The sequence below is a fragment of the Topomyia yanbarensis genome, chromosome 3, assembly GCF_030247195.1.
Source record: "Topomyia yanbarensis strain Yona2022 chromosome 3, ASM3024719v1, whole genome shotgun sequence".
Taxonomy (NCBI): domain Eukaryota; kingdom Metazoa; phylum Arthropoda; class Insecta; order Diptera; family Culicidae; genus Topomyia; species Topomyia yanbarensis.
In genome coordinates this window covers 68,246,094-68,266,242 of record NC_080672.1, presented here as the reverse complement: position 1 = coordinate 68,266,242, position 20,149 = coordinate 68,246,094, and the positions used below count along the sequence as shown (strand labels likewise).

Sequence of the window (20,149 nt, the reverse complement as noted above, 5' to 3'; positions counted from 1 at the left end):
TCGCCTCATCAGAAACCGACACTAACGTATTGTCGGAATAGATTAGCGCCGGCTTGACACAAATCCCTTAAAACTAAAACACACTATGTGTTCCAATCAAACGACTGATCAAACGTGATGTCCCGTTCGAGCAGAAGTTCTGTTTATGCCGATGAGACACAAGTGAAGCCGAAACTTGTCTTGGCTTAGCAGGCCTATGCGAAAGCACTATGCTATATTTCACCCTAAGAGGAAAATTTGGTAAAAACCAAAATTTCTCACTAGGGTGAAAATTTGTTGGTAAAAACCAGTCTTTGTACAGGAGGGCACAAAAAACAATATAGCATAGAATTTTTTTCTGATAATTCATCCACGAAAACAAACTGAAATCTGCCAAAAACCGCAAGCAGTAGCCCTATAAAACTCGAGCCCCTCGGGATTAATTTGAAATTCGTTTTAGCATAAGTTTCATCGTCGATGAAAACACATCCGTCGAGTTTGATCAGCACTCGGCCGAAGGTGTAGCAGATGAGAACAAACCTTGATATCTTTTTTTGGCAATAACAATATGAAATCAAAATAACAATTGAATTCGAAGCTAATATCAAAATGATATTTCGTTTTTCTTCAATTATGACGATTTTGCACGGAAAATGACACTATTTTACATTATACTACTGAAAATGCTTTTTGAGTTTGCATCGCTAACAATTCTGCTATAGCAAAACCGTTCAGATTAACCAATAGGAATAACGTTAAAAGAATCACCGAGAACTCTTTGAAGAGGACAAAACAGTGATTGCATTCAAGGATGGTGTGATTTGTTCAACTATTCGCAAAACTCTAAATACGAACCTTGTTAAAAATAAGCTTTCAAAATTCCAAACCATTTTGTCAAAAAGATGTGCCCCCCCCCCTTTGTCAGCCGGCTGGAGCCGCCTATGGATATTGTTGAGGACAACCCTATCGCGGTGTATTAATTAGTACCCCGTTCAGCGCTAGGCTCTAACTCGGCAGCATAGCTGTCAATGTGTGATGCCTGATAAGCGCATCAATGAAATGTTTTTGTGGTTGTCAGTTTCAGTTTTGTTTACGGCCTGTATACAGTTGTACCGTGCTTTTAATGTGTTCGATAAAATATAGTTTATTTTAATTGTTATCGTTCGCGTTTTATTCCCCTGATATAGAGACGATCCGTAAGCAAGTGTCGGGGACTTACACGGTACAAAAGTGGCGACGAGAATTCGCGAGTGTGGGTAGTTTTTATTCACCGATAAACAAAACTAACCCAACATTTCGTCACCCGCGCGGAAGAAAAGAAAGTGGAGTGCGATGGCTGATGACGGTAGTGAGTTGAACGTACAAAATGGTGTTGACCCCCCAGGACTGTTAAATCAACGGCAGCAGTTGAATCAGCAGATTAATCCCGCACCAGCGGCCCACCAGCAGCAGCAATTTTTCGCTCCCGTTGTGACTACACACCAGCAACAGCAGCCGTTCATTCCCGTTTCTGCAGCTCAGCAGCAGCTGTTTACAAACATTCCGCCCCACCAATCGCAACCCCAGGTCAGTAATGATATGCTCATGCAAATAATGCAGATGATGCAACAGACGATTGCTCAAAGCCAACAGCAGTTTGCTCAAAGCCAGCTCCAACACCAACAGCTTATGGCTCAGCTGGTACAGCGGCAGCAACAGTCCGACGAGCAGCAACAACAGTTTTTTCGTACTATTGCATCGTCAATAAACGTGCAAGTACCACCGAACCCGGAACAGATCCTTGACTCCTTGGCAAGCAATATCAAGGAATTCCGGTACGTGATCGAGAGTAATGCCACTTTCGCAGTGTAGTACTCTAGATACGACGATCTTTTCGAGAAGGATGCTGCTAGGCTGGATGACGAGGCAAAAGTTCGTCTCCTAATGCGAAAGTTGGGTTTAGCAGAGCATGAGAGGTACGTAAGCTTCATTTTAGTTTCATTTAAGTTTCCCAAGCATTTTAGTTTCGCACAGACAGTTGACAAGCTCAAGAGCCTGTTTGGAGCGAAAGAGTCGGTTATTAGTCGTCGATACCGATGTCTGCAAATCGCGAAGAATCCTACTGAGGATCATGTGGCGTTCGCGTGTAGGGTAAACAAGGCTTGCGTAGAATTTGAACTGGGAAAGCTCACGGAAGAACAGTTCAAATGCTTAGTATACGTGTGTGGTCTGAAATCGGAGAATGACGTCAAGATTCGTACCCGTCTCCTTACAAAAATTGAGGACAATAACGACGTTACATTGGAGCAGCTCTCCGAGGAGTGTCAGCGTCTGTACAACCTCAAACACGACAGTGCGATGATTGAGTCTGCAGCACCATACAACCAAGTGCAAGCGATACAGAAGTTTGGTGGGAAGCGATTAGGCGAGCGTGACCGAGAGTCACCACAACTGTCTTCGAGTGCTACCGGAAGGAAGCCAAGTTCTCCTTGTTGGCTTTGCGGTGCATTACATTTCGTCCGAGACTGTAGTTACGACAACCATAAGTGCTCCGATTGCGGCCAAGTCGGACATCGTGAACGATACTGCGACAGTGCAAAGTCTCGGAAACCTGGAAGCAGACGTAAGAAGCGAGACGTCTCAGCCAAAGTGGTGGTGGTCGACGTATGCAGCGTGGAGCAGCGACGCAGATTTGTATCTGTTGGCCTATCTGGAACGGATATTCGACTGCAACTTGACACTGCATCTGACATCACTGTCATCAGCAGGGAGAGTTGGCAGAAACTCGGTAGCCCTGCGCTTTTGCCAGCAACAGTCAAAGCGAAGACAGCATCTGGTAACATTTTGCCACTCGATGGGGAATTCGAGTGTAACGTTACAATCGGAGAAAGTACACGACGTGATCTGATCCGTGTTACCGAGAAACAACTACATCTACTCGGTTCCGATTTAGTCGAGAGTTTCAACCTTTGGTCCGTGCCCATGGACACCTTCTGCTGTCACGTGTCAGGCTCTCCTGCGGCACCCGCTGCACTGCAATCGATTTTTCCAAACGTGTTCACCGATCAGCTCGGTTTGTGCAGCAAAACTAAAGTGAAGTTGGAGCTGAAAAAAAGTGTTCGACCCGTCTTCTGCCCTAAGCGCCCGGTTGCGTACGCGATGTATGATGCCGTTGACCAGGAACTCGACCGACTGGAAAATTTGAATATCATCACCCCAGTCGAATATTCGGAGTGGGCTGCTCCGATCGTTGTCGTCCGTAAAGCCAATGGTTCCATTCGAATTTGTGGAGACTATTCCACGGGGCTTAACGCTGCGCTCCAACCAAATCAGTATCCACTTCCCCTACCGGACGATATCTTCGCCAAGCTGACTAACTGTAAGGTGTTCAGCCAGATCGATTTGTCCGACGCTTTCTTGCAGGTGGAAGTCGACGAACAGTACCGTAAGTTGCTAACCATCAATACGCATCGTGGCCTCTACTCCTACAACCGCCTCCCGCCAGGTGTGAAGATCGCACCTGGTGCCTTCCAGCAGCTCATCGATACAATGCTAGCCGGTCTGCAGTGCACGTGTGGCTACCTCGATGACGTCATCGTCGGCGGAAAAACTGAAGAAGACCACGATCGCAATTTGCGGGCTGTTCTAAAACGAATTCAGGATTTCGGGTTCACCATTCGAGTCGATAAATGCACCTTCCGCAAGCAGCAAGTGCAGTATGTGGGTCATATTGTCGACAGTCGCAGATTACGTCCAGATCCGGCCAAAATCGAAGTGATATCCAAGCTGCCGCCTCCAACCGATGTATCTGGTGTGCGATCATTTTTGGGGGCTATCAACTACTACGGCAAGTTTGTTCCCAATATGCGCAAGTTACGATATCCGCTGGACAACCTTCTCAAGGACGATGCGAAGTTCCAGTGGACTGATGAGTGCCAGAGAGCGTTCGAGCACTTCAAACAAATACTCTCCTCGGATCTACTTCTCACACATTATGATCCGAAGCGGGAGATCATTGTCTCTGCCGACGCTTCTTCCGTTGGGCTCGGGGCAACGATTAGCCACAAGTTCCCCGACGGCACAATCAAAGTCGTCCAACATGCATCCAGAGCACTCACAAAAGCTGAACAAGGCTACAGCCAACCAGATCGTGAAGGTTTAGCTATCGTCTTCGCCGTCACGAAGTTTCACAAAATGCTCTTCGGACGGCACTTTCGTTTGAAAACCGACCACCAGCCTTTGCTCCGTATCTTTGGTTCTAAAAAGGGAATACCGGTCTACACAGCCAACCGCCTCCAACGATTTGCGCTCAATCTACTGCTCTACGATTTTGACATGGAGTACGTGCCCACCCACAAGTTCGGCGACGCAGACTTACTCTCGAGGTTGATCAACCAGCACGTCAAACCCGATGAGGACTATATCATCGCCAGCATCAACCTGGAAGAGGACCTCAGGTCGGTAGTATCTCATACAGTTAAAGCTTTGCCTCTCAATTTCAGAGCCGTCGCACAAAGCACCCAAGCAGATCCACTGCTCCGAAAAGTCTACCATCACATTCAGCACGGTTGGCCGCAATCTGAACATTCAGAATCCGACATCCAGCAATTCCATGCCAGACAGGAATCACTCTCCGTGGTAGATGGGTGCATCATGTTTGCCGAACGGCTCGTCATCCCGTCGCTCCATCGCAAGCGATGCCTCGAACAGCTCCATTGTGGCCATCCTGGTATGCAGCGTATGAAGGCCCTCGCTCGAAGCTACGTGTATTGGCCCAGTTTGGATGCTGACATCGTCAACTTCGTCAAGGCATGCCAACACTGTGCGGCCGTAGCCAGGTCACCTCCTCACTCTTCACCGGTGCCGTGGCCTAAGCAGACCGCTCCGTGGCAGCGCGTCCACGTGGATTATGCCGGTCCAATCGAAAGCGAATATTACCTGATCGCCGTCGACTCCTTCTCCAAGTGGCCAGAAATCATTCAAACGTCCCGTATAACCTCGGCGGAAACCATCAGCATTCTCGGTGGGTTGTTTGCTCGGTTGGGTATGCCTGTTACACTAGTCAGCGACAACGGAACCCAATTCACGAGCGCTGAATTTGCAGATTTCTGCGCCTCAAACGGCATCGAACACCTCACAACTGCTCCGTTTCATCCACAATCAAATGGCCAAGCTGAACGATTTGTTGACACGTTCAAAAGGGCTGTTACAAAAATTCGAGAGGGGAGAGGATCGATACAGCAAGCGTTAGACATATTCCTGTTAACGTACCGAAGTACACCCAACCGGGCACTGCCAGACCAAAAGTCGCCGTCCGAGGTCATGTTTGGTCGCAAAATACGCACCTGTCTCGAGCTGCTACGTCCCCCAACGGTACGAACTCCAGTGGCACCGTCGGACGATCACACAAAACCGAGGTTCTTCAGCCGGAACGATTCGGTTTACGCTAAGCTTTATGGCCGTAACGGTTGGAAGTGGGCTCCTGGAACAATCATCGAAAAAATAGGAGACGTGATGTATAACGTATGGGTAGATGATCGCCGAATGCTGCGTTCCCATATCAACCAACTCCGGAGTCGCCTAGCTGTCGACTCGATACCAAAGCAACCTGCCAATCAAGCCACCTCTCGTCAGTATTCGTTACCGCTCGACATCCTGTTGGGTGCCTGGAATCTACCAAATCAATCTTCTGACACGCCAGCACCGTCCCTTGTTGCGAGCGGATCTGAATTATCACCTGTCTCCAGTCCCGAGCATACCTTGCTAAGTTCAGTGCCGGCACTTGCGTCGTCTACACCACAGCAGGAAGTCTCGGCTTTCCCATCAACGTCATCGACATCAACAACATCAACATCAACTGAATTCGAATCCGCCATCGAAGTCGAATCCGTGGTAAATCTACCTAGACGTTCTTCACGAACCCGAAGACCGCCGAACAGGTTTGATCCGTACCACCTTTATTAAGAGGGGAGATGTTGAGGACAACCCTATCGCGGTGTATTAATTAGTACCCCGTTCAGCGCTAGGCTCTAACTCGGCAGCATAGCTGTCAATGTGTGATGCCTGATAAGCGCATCAATGAAATGTTTTTGTGGTTGTCAGTTTCAGTTTTGTTTACGTCCTGTATAAAGTTGTACCGTGCTTTTAATGTGTTCGATAAAATATAGTTTGTTTTAATTGTTATCGTTCGCGTTTTATTCCCCTGATATAGAGACGATCCGTAAGCAAGTGTCGGGGACTTACACGGTACAAAAGATATGAAGATAATATTAAAGTAACCAGTGTTGGCATCGCTTGCGAAAAACGAGCAGTAAGAGCGATTTTTTCAGGTAGATATTATAAGCGTCACATTGGCGAACCCGTCAGATCATCGCTGTATTGTAAAGAAGAAAATCGATTCTGATTTGTTTTTATTTCTTGGAAGGAACCCCCGCAGCATATAAATAAATAAATTCTGGTGAAATATTGACACACAAAGAATGTCGTAATGGGTGCGTGTCCTTTGCGTATGCCGGCAATTTGTGGAAAGTAAATTTTCGATGAAAGTACAATGTCATTGTTTACGATTTTGATATTTAAAATGTCTTACTCCACTATCTGGGCTAGGTGTCATTCTTAAATCAAAAATATCTCCTGTGTAACGAAACTGTGTAAGGTTTGCACGCTTATAACTCCGCCAAAACGAGATTGTACAATAAAACTAATTTACTAAATCAAAATTGAAAAAGTCACGAAAAAAGGGAAAATTTCCATCAACTAGGAAGTTATTTCAGGCAGAGTCGTCAAATTGAAACACCTAAGTGGCTCAATCAAACACGAAAAGTTTCAAATAGTTTTGCCTCTCTTGATCTCAGGATCTATAAGTTCAGTTACGATTCTTTATATCATCATGAACAATTGGAAAAAAATGCGTTTTAATTAGATTTGCACATTATTCATTGCATTGCACCAACACTGACTTCGATGTAAAATTGTGCGCTGAATCCGAAAATACGGTCCAGTACAGTAGAACAGTTTTCGAGTTAGAATGAAAAAATAGATTTCACCTTTAAAGAAAAAAGCACGTTTCGTAAAATCCATATATCTTCGATTATAGTGCATCAACATGAAATATAATTATGGTAAATTAAAGGTAAATTCATGTACTTTCGGTCGTCCCAACTTTTTGTTTTGATGTGACTAATGGTTCTGGCGTTAGTTACGAGTTTGTTGAATTTTTTCTTAATTTTTCTTAATTTTTTAAAGAGCGTTTGGTCAAGATTTTGGGCAAAATTAAGCACTTTTAAAAATTATATTTCCAGTGATACTTATAGACTGCTAATGCCCAATGAAAATAAGCCCTCATCAGATTACATCCGATGAAAATTGTGAAAGTTGTACCAAATTTGTTGTTGAATGAGAATTTTTGAGTTTCCCAGGCTTAACTTATTGAACCGTCTCAAACATATTTTCTTCTAGGGCTGATTTCAAAAAATGATATGGAATCGCTGTTAGAACTGTGTAGAACAAATAAAATGAAGAATTTTAGAAAAATTGATCTGGAGTACTATTTGACCTTGTTTATCCATATGATTCCAGTCTTCTGATGATAATAATTTCAGGCGCAGTGAAGGGATAGATCATCGTTTGATTAGTATGCAATACTGCGTGTAATATTTACATGTGCCATGCAGAAAATAACTCACTTCTAATACAAAATGCTTTATTAACTAAATCCTCACGAGTCATAAAGCTCATATTTTGAAACTCTATAAGTGCTCAACTATGTTTTGTACACTGTTAATACAAACTTTACCTACATATATGTGATACTACGCGACTTATTTTACGTTTAAAACCTCAAAGTCTGAATAAATTGAAGAACATAGAATATTTTGCAATCATACTTAGATGTCTTACGGAATGTATTCTAGTACATTGAAGTTTTGTGGGCTAGACCAGTAAAAACGGTACGTCGCAGGAGCCTATGTGCATCCAATATGTATAATTTCAAAATACAATCTTCACGTCGTTTTAATAACGTAAAATAAAATATTAGTACAACAAAACGTGATGAAAAGGGATGAATCACTTGCTTATAAAACTAGTGAAAGCATTTAACATTTTGCGCCGTCATAAGTTTACGATATGGACGGCGCCGGTGGTTGAGTGGTAAGCGTGACCGCCATTCATTCCAATTGGCCTGGGTTCAATTCCAGCCGAGGCCCTTGAGATTTTTCTGAGGTGAAAAAATCTATGGTCGATACTTCCTTCGGAAGGGGAAGTAAAGCAGTTGGTCGCTCCATGAAATTGTAGTGGAATCACCTCTCTGGCGTCGGTAAAGAAGAAGTATATCCAACTTCTATACTCTTACTAACAAAAATATCCTCCTCCCCTGATACTTGTGGAGTGCGCAGTAGTATATACGGCCTCTAGCAAAAGCAAGTATTGGACTAACCATTCCTTCCCTTTCCTTCCGCGATCTACGTTCGGGCCAGGCGTGCGCCGGTATTGATCAAAAACACTTTAGGATTACCAGGAGTTGCACATTGAAAGATATTTCGCTACTCCCAAGCATAATTATCTACTGATTCCCTGTGCAACTTTAGCTAGTCCCGATCGATAACGGAGTAGTAGCCAGGGGTGGTCGCACAAGCTCAAGCTTAAGCTCATAAGTTTACGATATGTATATAAGGACATATTGGAGCGTACAGTTTACACCGAATTTTGAACATAAACGATTCTGTATGACACATGCAAACAATATATCTTTTTTTTATTTCGATTATATCTATATTATAGACTCTAGCCTCTTCGGGTTAGAAAAATCTCTTATGAAAAATTTCTAACCCTATGTGCGGGGTTGGGACTCGAACCCAGGTGCGCCTCGTACAAGGCAATCGATTTACCAACTACGCTACGGTCACCCCCTTAATTATGTGTATGATTATATGCCATTTTTTGCTAACTTATCACTTTACTGAACCTGAAATTATTATGATCAGAAGACTTGAATCATTTGGTTAAACGCGGTCGAATATTACCACAGATTAAATTCTCTCAAAATTCTTCATTTTATTTATTTTACAAAGTTACAGAGAAACCCTCATATGTTATGAAACAAACCCTAGAAAAAATTGGGATCGAGACGGTTTAATAAATTGACCCCGAGCAACTCAAAAATTCCCATTTCACAAAAAGTCGAATTACTTTCGCCAATTTTCATCGGATTTGAACTCAAAAGGGTTTATTTTCACTGGCTTTTAGGCTTGCACTAAAAATATTATTTTTCTTTATCTTGCCCAAAATCTTGACCAAACATTTAAACATTTCTTTAAAAATGAGAAAAAAATTAAGGAAAAAGATCAACAAACTCGTAACTAACGTCAGAACCATTAGTCACACTAAAACAAAATGTTCAGGCGACCAAAAGTACATTCATTTTCCTTTAATATAACATAATTATATTTCGTATCGATGCTCTATGACCAAAGATATATGGATTTTACTAAACGTACTTTTTATTTTGAAGGTGAAATTCATTTTTTTAGTCTAACTTGAAAACTGTTCTATTATAATTTTTTTGGATTTCATTTTCGGATTCAGCACACGATTTCACATTAAAAATGACCACCAGCTTATTGAGTTCAGAAATGCTGTAAAATAGTGTTTTATCGATGCACAAAAGAGAAGCATGCAAACATTGTTAACTCACGCTGAATGCGAAAAGAACAACTGTGCTGCCAGTGGCATGGTAGCGGGGGGGTTTGGGGACGAAACCTCCCCGAAATATTTTGGAGAAAATTGAAAAAAATGAATATGTTAAACAAAAATATGCCTCATATTTTAAATGAAATTCCCAAAGTTTCATTTGCGAAAGTTATCTTGTGAAAATATTTCCTTGTAGTGAAAATTCGCTGCACACTCGCCACCTACCTGTCGGCACGTTGTGGAGGCTAGCTCAACCTCCGCGGACTATAACAAGTAGATCGGGGCGAAGCTAGGAGCTTAATGGTTCACGAAACGGATATCGGTACCGAGAAAAATTTCGCCAAATTCTGTAGTCCTTGACTGACGGCGAACATGGACTGGAGAGTTTGAGAGAAGTATCCCCATAGAGACCACCAGGCGATTCGCTACCGCATCGGCCAATGGAACCCTGCTGCATCACGAAGAAGGACGGGCGGCAAGCTAAAGTGGAAGACGAAAGCCTTTAACGAAAACCTCTTTGTTGAGTTACTTCGGCGAACAATGGGATCAAGTACGTTGATGCGGCTCATCTAACAAGAAGGATTGTGACGTTACAATGTCACGAAAACTAGGGCCATGCAGTAGACGGCGTGCAGCTTACTGGTTAAATGAGTAGCTCAGTACGCTACACGCTGCTTGTCTTAGAGCCAGAAGGCGGGCTCAGAGCGCAAGATCGGAGAGTGAGAGAGGAGCGCAAGCGACGTTTCGAGAAGGTAGGGACTCTTTAAAACGGAAGATCAAGCTTAGCAAGCCAATTGCCATAAGTAGCTGTGCTGAGAAATGAACGCCAATCCCTGGGGGACGCGTACTGAGTCGTCATGACGAAGACGAGGGTGCGTCGACACCAGCTGAAATATGCCCGGGTAAGCTAAAAATAATTCGGGTCTCTTCCCGAATCACGATTCAACTATCTGGTCACCGACACCGTACGGCGAAGAAGAAGGAGGTAACACAGTCGACTGGCAAGTGACTAACGACGAGCTCGACGCGTCTTTGTGACTATAATCAAAGAAAACCCCCGGTCCGGATAAAATACCAACCGTGGTACTGAAAGCTGCGATCCTGGCATATCCTTAGACGTTGGTAATCTCCGAAATGAGGAAGGTGCAGAAACTGATGTTGCTGCCAAAGTCAGGGAAGTAACCGGGCCATCCAGCCTCGAATAGACCAATGCCGCAGCGTGGCATAACAGAATTAGCCAGATCCTGAAGAGCTACTTCCAGAGTAGTGCACTGCTGTACCAGACGAACAAAAGGGCAGAAGGCACTGCGAGTCGCAGCGGGCGTTACTCAGGGCTCCATTCTCTGTCCAACACTTTGTAATGGGATATGCGTTGCACTGATACTATCAATTCGTAAATATAATGAAATCGATCATGTAATGCACGAATTCATTCGTCGTTTTCTGCAGCAAAGTATTTTCGTGCATTGTAAATAGTAAGTTTCGTTCATTTCATGAACAAGAATGGCCGTATGGTGAACGAAAGCTTTCGTAAGTTTTACACATTTAATGTACACTGCACGAATGTTATCGTTGATAACGACATTAATTTTCGTGAATGAAATGAAAGGTTTTGTTTATTTTAATAAACGTTTGTATATATTACGAACGAATTCGTTGGTCGCACGAAATCTTTTCGTTTATCTTAGAAAAATTTTCGTATTTATCAGCCTCTTATTGTTTTCAGTCGATCCTTTGGGATCGATGTTTGACAACATCGTTTTTTTTTATTTAAAAGAATCGTTGTGGCCAAATCGATTTTATTGTGGTACGAAGAAATGGCCGCTTGATGAACGAAAGTTTTCGTAAAAAATAAAAGTGTTTCGATAGAACTACGAACGATTCATCATATGTACGATAAATTCGTATATTTTATGAAAGTTGTTTGTACGAAATTAATTTCTAGCGATTTACGAATATATTCTATCAGTGTGGGGTCTTAACACTGCGGCTGCCCAGGAAAGTGAAAATCGTTGGTTTCGTGGACGATGTGTCACTAACGGTGAGACACTTGAAGAAATGGAGGTGTCGGTGACGGAGACAATCGATGCGATCGAGAGCTGGATGAACGGGTCAAGCTGCAAATAGCTCACTACAAGACGGATTTTTTGTTGGACAGCAACTGCAAAGCGGTTCAGCGGATACAGATCACTATCGAAGGGCATGTGAATGCATCGAAGCGTGCATTGAAGCAAATGGGGCTCCTGCTTGGGGTGCGGCGCTAAAAACCAAGTAAAACCGCGAAAAGCTGAACAGGACGCTTCGACTTCTGATCGTACGAGTTGCGATTGCGTACCGGAGGCAGTATGCCTTGACGCCGAGATGATCCCCATCTGCATTACCCTGACAGAGGATATCAAGAGCTACAATCAATGAAACGTCAGAAACGTGAGGAAGATGATGAGTATCGATTCGATGGTGACGTAGCAGCAGGAATGGGATAATACGGAGAAAGGAAAGTGGACCTACCGGCTCATCCAAACCTGTCGACGTGGGTCAATAGAAAGCACGGAGAGATCCACCTAAAACAGCTCCTACCGAACCACGGCTGCTTAACCCTTTCATGCCCAACTTTTTTTCTGGTGCATGTAGGGTTTCAAAACTATTTTTCCTTGAAAACGGTGAGATCAAGAAACACGAAAAGTATTTTTTCATAAAGATAGGAATGTAAAGATTTTTACATTCCCGTGCTTAATACAATTCTCCTAGAATATTTACAATAGTCGAATTACATGGAAAACGTAGCCAAAGACAGACTAAATTGATAAGTTTTATCAGTTTTCAAAAATATTGCACCATTACGAAGATATATGAAAAATTCATTTGCGGTCGTCAACATAAACTGTCCCTGGCAGCACTGCTCCAGCGGAATCCAATCAGAATATTTGCAATAACTTCAGTTCTAGAGCTGATCCTTGTAACTGTTAATATTCAAATGAAAGGCAATAGTCACAATTATTAGACTTACTTGTTTTTGCGAGCGAATCTTTCCTCAATCAAAAGTTATAGCTGTTTACAAACGTTGTTGTCCACAAACAACATGGGCATGAATGGGTTAAGGAGTATCTTCATCGGTGTGGGTACGCAATGTCAACACTGTGCCTGGAGTGTGAGAACGTCGAGGAGACACCGGAGCGTCTTTGAATGTCCGAGGTTTGAAGTCTTTGAATGTCCGAGGGGAGTCTTTGAATTTCCGAAGTTTGAAGTGATGTGCAGGGAGCTACTTAAAACGGGAGGACCGGACATCAACCCGAATAATGTAGCATACAGAATGACAACCGACGTAAAGACGTGGAACGCAGTAAACAGAGATATGATGTAGATCAGTGATTCTCAGCCTGGGGTCCGCGGGCCCCTAGGGGGCCACGAAGTCATTGCTGGGAGTCCGCGAAGAAAAATATATTTTCCGAGTGCATATTGAAATTTCAAATCTTGTTTCCTAACAAATTGAAAATAACATATTGATAGCATACAAAATTGATGTTTATCTGTGGGGGTCCGCAGCAACCCCGTGTGATATCGAAGGGTTCCTTGGTACGAAAAAGGTTGAGAACCGCTGATGTAGATCATGACCGTCTTACAGCGGAATGGACATCTAACAACGGTTTCGGGAGAGCAATCACCGTCAGGGAACTCTCCGCAGGTATAAGCTAGATCCACCGCCGAGGACTAGTCGAGTAGACTGCAACAGAGCAGCGAGTATGAGTCGTCGAAATACCAGCGAACCGGACGTCACGCTCCATGCGAATTCGCCAGACCGACCACGGCACCCCACCGGTTGTTCCGATAGAAAAATAGCAAAAACCAAAGAAGAATCGATATTGGGAAAACTTTTAATGTAGAATACATTTAAGGTTTCAATATAGGGGTCCCGTTTCAAAATATCGGCTGCGGCGCCGCGTCAGATTTTGAACGTTAATAACTTTTATCATACTTAACAGAATGATTTGATTTTTAGGCCAATTTGTTGAAAATTTGTTCCTCTATGCTGTATTAAAATTTGAAGTATGTATAACATGTACTAATAACAAAAAAATGAGTTTTGAAAAATCTTTCGAAAACGACTCGGAAAAGTGAAAATTTTCAGCCCATCCCGCACAGAGCCGTCGTTATGGTAGACCAACCGAACAATAAAATAATGAAAAGTTTATATATAGGTCCACTACATGTTTGTTCGTATGGTTATTCGCATTGGGTTGCTTGACGAGAGCACTTGGTGGGGGAAAGACGGCATATTCCTTTGGTTAGGCCATTAGAAGCCGGACGGAAAGGAAAGGCTCATGCACGGCACGAGAACGAGGGAGAAAGCGATAGTAGTGCGTATTAGCGCGATTATATAAATATCTGTCGGTCGGTTTTTCTCATCATTCGTATTCGTTCAAGCACTAGCAAGCAGCCAGTCCACCGAAGAAAAGCAGTCGGCGATGACGACGGCGGAAAAAGTGCCCCAGCTACTGGTGACTCATCGCAACCCGATCAGGAACTGTCGCCCTGCAAGAATTTCGCCCCAACTAAAGGGCAACAGAGTAGGCTATCGTTCCAGCGTCTGGGTCGTGAGATTGTGCAGGACTGCAAAGTCGAGCTACGCTTACAAAGCTCAGTCGTAATGATGCCCCGAGAAGCCAACGATGCCTACTTGGTCGGTTTGTTCGAGAATGCAAAAAGATGGGTGGGTAATGTCTGCGACATAACCGGAGAGATGTAGAATACATAAGGAACACGTTCTTCAAATATGTTGATACTCATTAGGATTTTCGGACAAAAGCTGATTTGGGCGAGGAATATTTCAAATTATTCTTTACAAAAATGATGGTGGTCCTGAAAAGGACCGGTTTTGTTGGCGTTGTTGGCCTTGGTGAGGGAGATGGCTAACGATGAAATTAATTGTTAGCATGAGGAAGTCGCGTAGTACTGGCCAATGGAAGAACAGATAATAATTGATTCCTGAAAATCAATTTTTCTTTATTCATGTAAATTATACATACTTACAAATCTAACAGAAGATTCCTGATGATATTTCTGAATCATTAGTGCGAACATTGTGTAATTTGGTTAAGTACAATGAAAGTTACAAACTTTCCAAACTCGACCTTCTGTTCATTCAGAAATATTGAAATGGGGTGTCGTGGTCACAATAAAAAAAGATGGGTGGGTAATGTCTGTCACATAACCGGAGCGTCGTGATTTCAATTCGAGACGTTAATTTAAATCTAATAATATTCAACAGAATCACGTGAGAATGGGAAATTTTCAAATAATTCTCTATGGTAATAATGGTGGTTCTGAAAAGAACCTTTGGTATCGGCGTTGGTGTTGATGGTGATGCGCTGGATCGTTGGATATTTTTGGCATGATAGTTACGTGCCTGGCGAACTGTTTTGTAGCCTCGAACAAAACGACAAGACTGGCTTCTTCGGGTACCATTACGGCTGAACTTTATAAGCTTAGCTCGACTTTGAAATCCTTCACAATCTCACGAATCAGACACTGGTAGGGCCATTTTGTTTGCTACTAGCACGGAGCTGCACAAAAAATCATTTAATGCAGTTAGTTCACGGGGGCTGCCAAAAAGCTTGAATAGAAGCATGCGACTTCAACGTTTCTCTTAAACACATGCAACAACACATTCGTTTTGGTAATACTGATAATAACAGTAGAAAGGAATGGAAAAGCAGTGCACGAAACGAGCGAGAGGATAATTTAAATTTTTGTTCCGTGTGCAAGCTACTTCTTTCCACCCAACGTATTATGTTGATTGTTGAAAATTTGCTACACACCTTAAAATAAAAGTTTCAGTTTAACTCTCACTAGAACACAATTGATTGGTCCTGAAAAGAACCGTTGCTTTTATTGTAATTTACGCCCACTCCCACAAACCGACCAAGTAGGCATCAGTGGCTTCATTACGGCTGAGTTTTGTAAGCGTAGCTCGACTTTGAAGTAATACACAACCTTACGAACCAGACGCTGGAATGTTAGCCAGCGGATTAGTTGCTCCGTTGCCCTTTAGTTGGGGCGAAATACTAGCATGGCGACAGTTCCTGATCGGTAGTTGGTTGCGATGGGCCACCAGTAGCTGGGGCACTTTTGCGGACCGTCATCATCGCCAACTGCTTTCCTCCGGTGGACTGGCTGCTTGCTAGTGCTTGAACGAATACGAATGATGAGAAAAACCGACCGACCAATATTCATATATGAAAACACGAGAAAGCACTACTATCGCTCTCCCGCTCATTTTCGTGCCATTCCTGTGCCTTTCCTTTCCGTTCGGCTACCAATACTAGCATAACCAAAACGAATATTCTGTCTTTCCATCGCCTTCAATCTAGTGGCCAGTGCTAGCAAACTTGCATGTTCAGTTTTTCAATAACAACATTCAAACAATATTTTCAAAGAATGTTGCAGATTTGAAAAGAAGGAAGGAGAAGATTTTCACAAATTTAAATTCTTTTGTTTTATTTGTTAGCGCTGATAAAGGCTATTTAGTTTGCTACTAGCAAGGAGCTGCACAAACAAATCGATTTATGCAGTTAATCAACGGAGGCTGCCAAAAAGTTCGAATAAAAGCATGCGACTAGTGTACTTTGCATGTTCTATATTTTATCAATACTAGAGAGGATCAATAAAATAATTCAAATTGTTATAGCGACATGCAATTGTGGCAACACTGGCCATGAGATGGTGGGGGAACACGCACATTCGTTTTAGTTATGATGGTAGTAGCAGCAGAAAGGAATGGAAAAGCAGTGCACGAAAACGAGCGAGAGGATAATTTAAATTCTCTTTCTTTCTAACTGCATTAAATGATTTTTTGTGCAGCTCCGTGCTAGTAGCAAACAAAATGGCCCTACCAGTGTCTGATTCGTGAGATTGTGAAGGATTTCAAAGTCGAGCTAAGCTTATAAAGTTCAGCCGTAATGGTACCCGAAGAAGCCAGTCTTGTCGTTTTGTTCGAGGCTACAAAACAGTTCGCCAGGCACGTAACTATCATGCCAAAAATATCCAACGATCCAGCGCATCACCATCAACACCAACGCCGATACCAAAGGTTCTTTTCAGAACCACCATTATTACCATAGAGAATTATTTGAAAATTTCCCATTCTCACGTGATTCTGTTGAATATTATTAGATTTAAATTAACGTCTCGAATTGAAATCACGACGCTCCGGTTATGTGACAGACATTACCCACCCATCTTTTTTTATTGTGACCACGACACCCCATTTCAATATTTCTGAATGAACAGAAGGTCGAGTTTGGAAAGTTTGTAACTTTCATTGTACTTAACCAAATTACACAATGTTCGCACTAATGATTCAGAAATATGATCAGGAATCTTCTGTTAGATTTGTAAGTATGTATAATTTACATGAATAAAGAAAAATTGATTTTCAGGAATCAATTATTATCTGTTCTTCCATTGGCCAGTACTACGCGACTTCCTCATGCTAACAATTAATTTCATCGTTAGCCATCTCCCTCACCAAGGCCAACAACGCCAACAAAACCGGTCCTTTTCAGGACCACCATCATTTTTGTAAAGAATAATTTGAAATATTCCTCGCCCAAATCAGCTTTTGTCCGAAAATCCTAATGAGTATCAACATATTTGAAGAACGTGTTCCTTATGTATTCTACATCTCTCCGGTTATGTCGCAGACATTACCCACCCATCTTTTTTCGCCAGGGAACTCTCCGTTAGCGTAAGATAGATTCACCGCTGGGGACTAGACTGAGTAGACAGCGACGAAACACCACTAGTCGCGGGTCATCGGCGCACCAGTGCACCGGATACCCTGCTTCAGCAGAATCGCCGAACTGACCTCGGCACCTAGCTGATTAGCTCGATCTCGGGAGAACTTCTCTCGCCGGGGAATTCTCTGTCGGAGTAGGTCAGGTCCATCGTCGGGGACTGGAACCAGTTGTTCGCGAACAAGTCGAGTACTGAATGGACCACAAGGAAGTAGTGCTAAATGGCCCAAGAAGAGAACTACATGGCTTAAAGGAGTTGCAGTGCTAAATGGCACCGGTTACGGAGCCAAAGGGCTCAAGAAGTTGTAGTACTGACACCAAATAAGAATCGGAATCGGGAGAACTTCTTTCGTCTGGGACCTCTCCGTCAGCTTACAGTCAGATTCACCGCCAGTAACGAGACCCTACTCTACCGGAATCGCCGAATTGACCGCAGCACCTGGCTGGTTAGTTCGAACTTCTCTCGCCGGGGAATTTTTTGTCGGAGTAGGCTAGATCTATCGTCGGGGACTAGACCGAGTAGTTCGCGAACCAGTCGGAAGCTCAACGAGGAAGTGGTACTGAACGGCACAAGGGAACTGAAGGGCTCAGTAAATTAGCCAGTTTGAAGTTTGCCGCCCAGATTGTCCTCGTGGGGGAAGAGCATTAATTCTATACCAACAGCTAGCTTTCCTACCTTCACTACCCAAACCCGTTCCCTGAATTGGTTTTAGAACATTTTTTTCCTGCTCAGAATGTTTTTGAACATTTTTTCATATATTTACAAAAAAATTCATATACTTCCCCCCCCCCCCCCCCCAAATTTTATTCCTACGCACTTTGAGCTGCAGAAACTCCATAGCTGGTATATGCAAAATACCGAAAATATGAAGGCTTGATCTCTGAGAGTAATATTTACGATTAAAAAAAAATAATGTATCATGTACGGCAGATCCCGACTGACTAAGAATTCACGAATATGGACATTGCTCGGACTCTTGAGGAATCTTCTGACCAAACAACATGCTCGATGTAATTGGTAACTCTTACCACACACGCATAGTTCACTATCCGTGATACCAATATGAAAGGGATGTGCATATGTGTATGACTTCTACGAAAATTTTCTTTCATGGGCATTTATTCTATGCAGAACGTGTAATTTGAATCTACAGGAAATATAAAAATTAATATCTTGCGCACGTGGCTTTAGTAGACTCATTATAATTAAAATGACGCGAATTTTTATTTGTTCTGTTTATTTCCTTTTTATTTGTTGTCTTAAAATCACTAATTATGAATTTGTCCGTTTGTTACGGTGTTTGCTTAAAACAGCTAATCGTTTTTCTTAACCGCTCGTTTAATTATCAGGGCGGAAAACGGTCAATTATTTCAGTATTTGCTATTATTGTCCATTATCGTGCTCGATGGTAATTTATTTTGTTTGTTAAGGAAATATCCCACTTGGTTTTAATTTACTCGTTTGTCAATTTAGGCTCATAAACGCCCGCTTTCATTCTCGGCTACAACGCAATGAAATGCCGGCCCTTTCTTCATTCAACGTGGCTCCCTTACCTCTTTCACCCACTCATCATGCGGACGAGGCACATTGACGGGAATAGTACAACAAATACAGATTTATGTTGAAAGATTTTTCGAATTTTATAATATGTACGGCATACGAAAACAAATTGGTACACATTTTAGTTACCGGAAATTTGAAAGGAAAAGAACTTATCAATTTTTTTTATTCTTTTTTTGTGGTCTTTAAATGGGCCGATATGATTTTTTTCCAGGCAACACCCTGTGTTACCTTACGTAGCAGGCGATGAAAAAAATACTAAGAAAACGCAAAGCAAAAATGTACCATTGCTAATCAGTGCATATTTTTCGGGAAACTGACAGGCACTTCACCCAATCCGTTGTTGACAGAGGCAACCACTAAACATGAAAGCCCATGTTTTCATTAAACCCACAGCAGACAGGTTAATCGTCGTATGAAGAATAATGGTGGAACTGCAAAGCCTGCTTTCGCCGCCACTCACTTCAATGGTCCTTGAGGTAATACGTGATGGATGATGACTGCCAGGTATAATTTATGTACCCTTCTCGTTTGTTTTTCTTTTTTTTCAGTGGATTTATTAAATCTAGCGCGTCCCGTGAAGTTACCCGCAGTAACATCCTGTCATGTTTTATATCCTTCTATTCCAGACGTCTGGGTGGAGATATGCCGAAAACTGTAGGATCTTATTTTATGACTGTAATGAAGACCAATTTAAACAATTTTTGTTTGTCAACGAAACCGTAACTGTCGTCAAACTATTAATTTTGAAAATAAGGGTTAGAAACTGGTTCACCTCAAGAAAAGACCACATTAGTTCGTACTATTAAGTGATCCTCTATTTAAGCAAAAGTCGTCCTCACTAGTTTGATTGCAAGAAACTTTTATCAGAGTGGAATGTTCGCGTTGGTGTCTAATTAAAAACGAATCCATTTCACAAAGCAAATGACGTGGAAACGACTGTTACCTCAAAGAAGACCAATGACGTATTGTAAGCGAGATAAATGGATAGCTTCATTGAAGTTTGATAAAAACCAGCAAGCTGTAAATTACCGCTACTTGTCAATGGTTAATGAACTAAGAGCAGGGTACGGCTTCGCATGCGCACAAGCCTAACGGGTTCATTTCAGAAACCATCATTCAGTCCCAGTTCTCAGCCAAACCTCAA

General features: G+C 42.6%; 1 protein-coding gene across 1 annotated transcript; it reads left to right on the top strand.

Annotated features, from left to right (window-relative positions):
* Positions 1–2,849: 2,849 nt before the first annotated feature.
* LOC131686973 (uncharacterized protein K02A2.6-like) lies at positions 2,850–5,922 on the top strand. The gene has a single exon (XM_058971006.1). It carries the CDS (start codon positions 2,941–2,943, stop codon positions 5,920–5,922), a length of 2,982 nt encoding a protein of 993 aa, XP_058826989.1. The 5' UTR covers positions 2,850–2,940.
* The last annotated feature ends 14,227 nt before the right edge of the window (positions 5,923–20,149 follow it).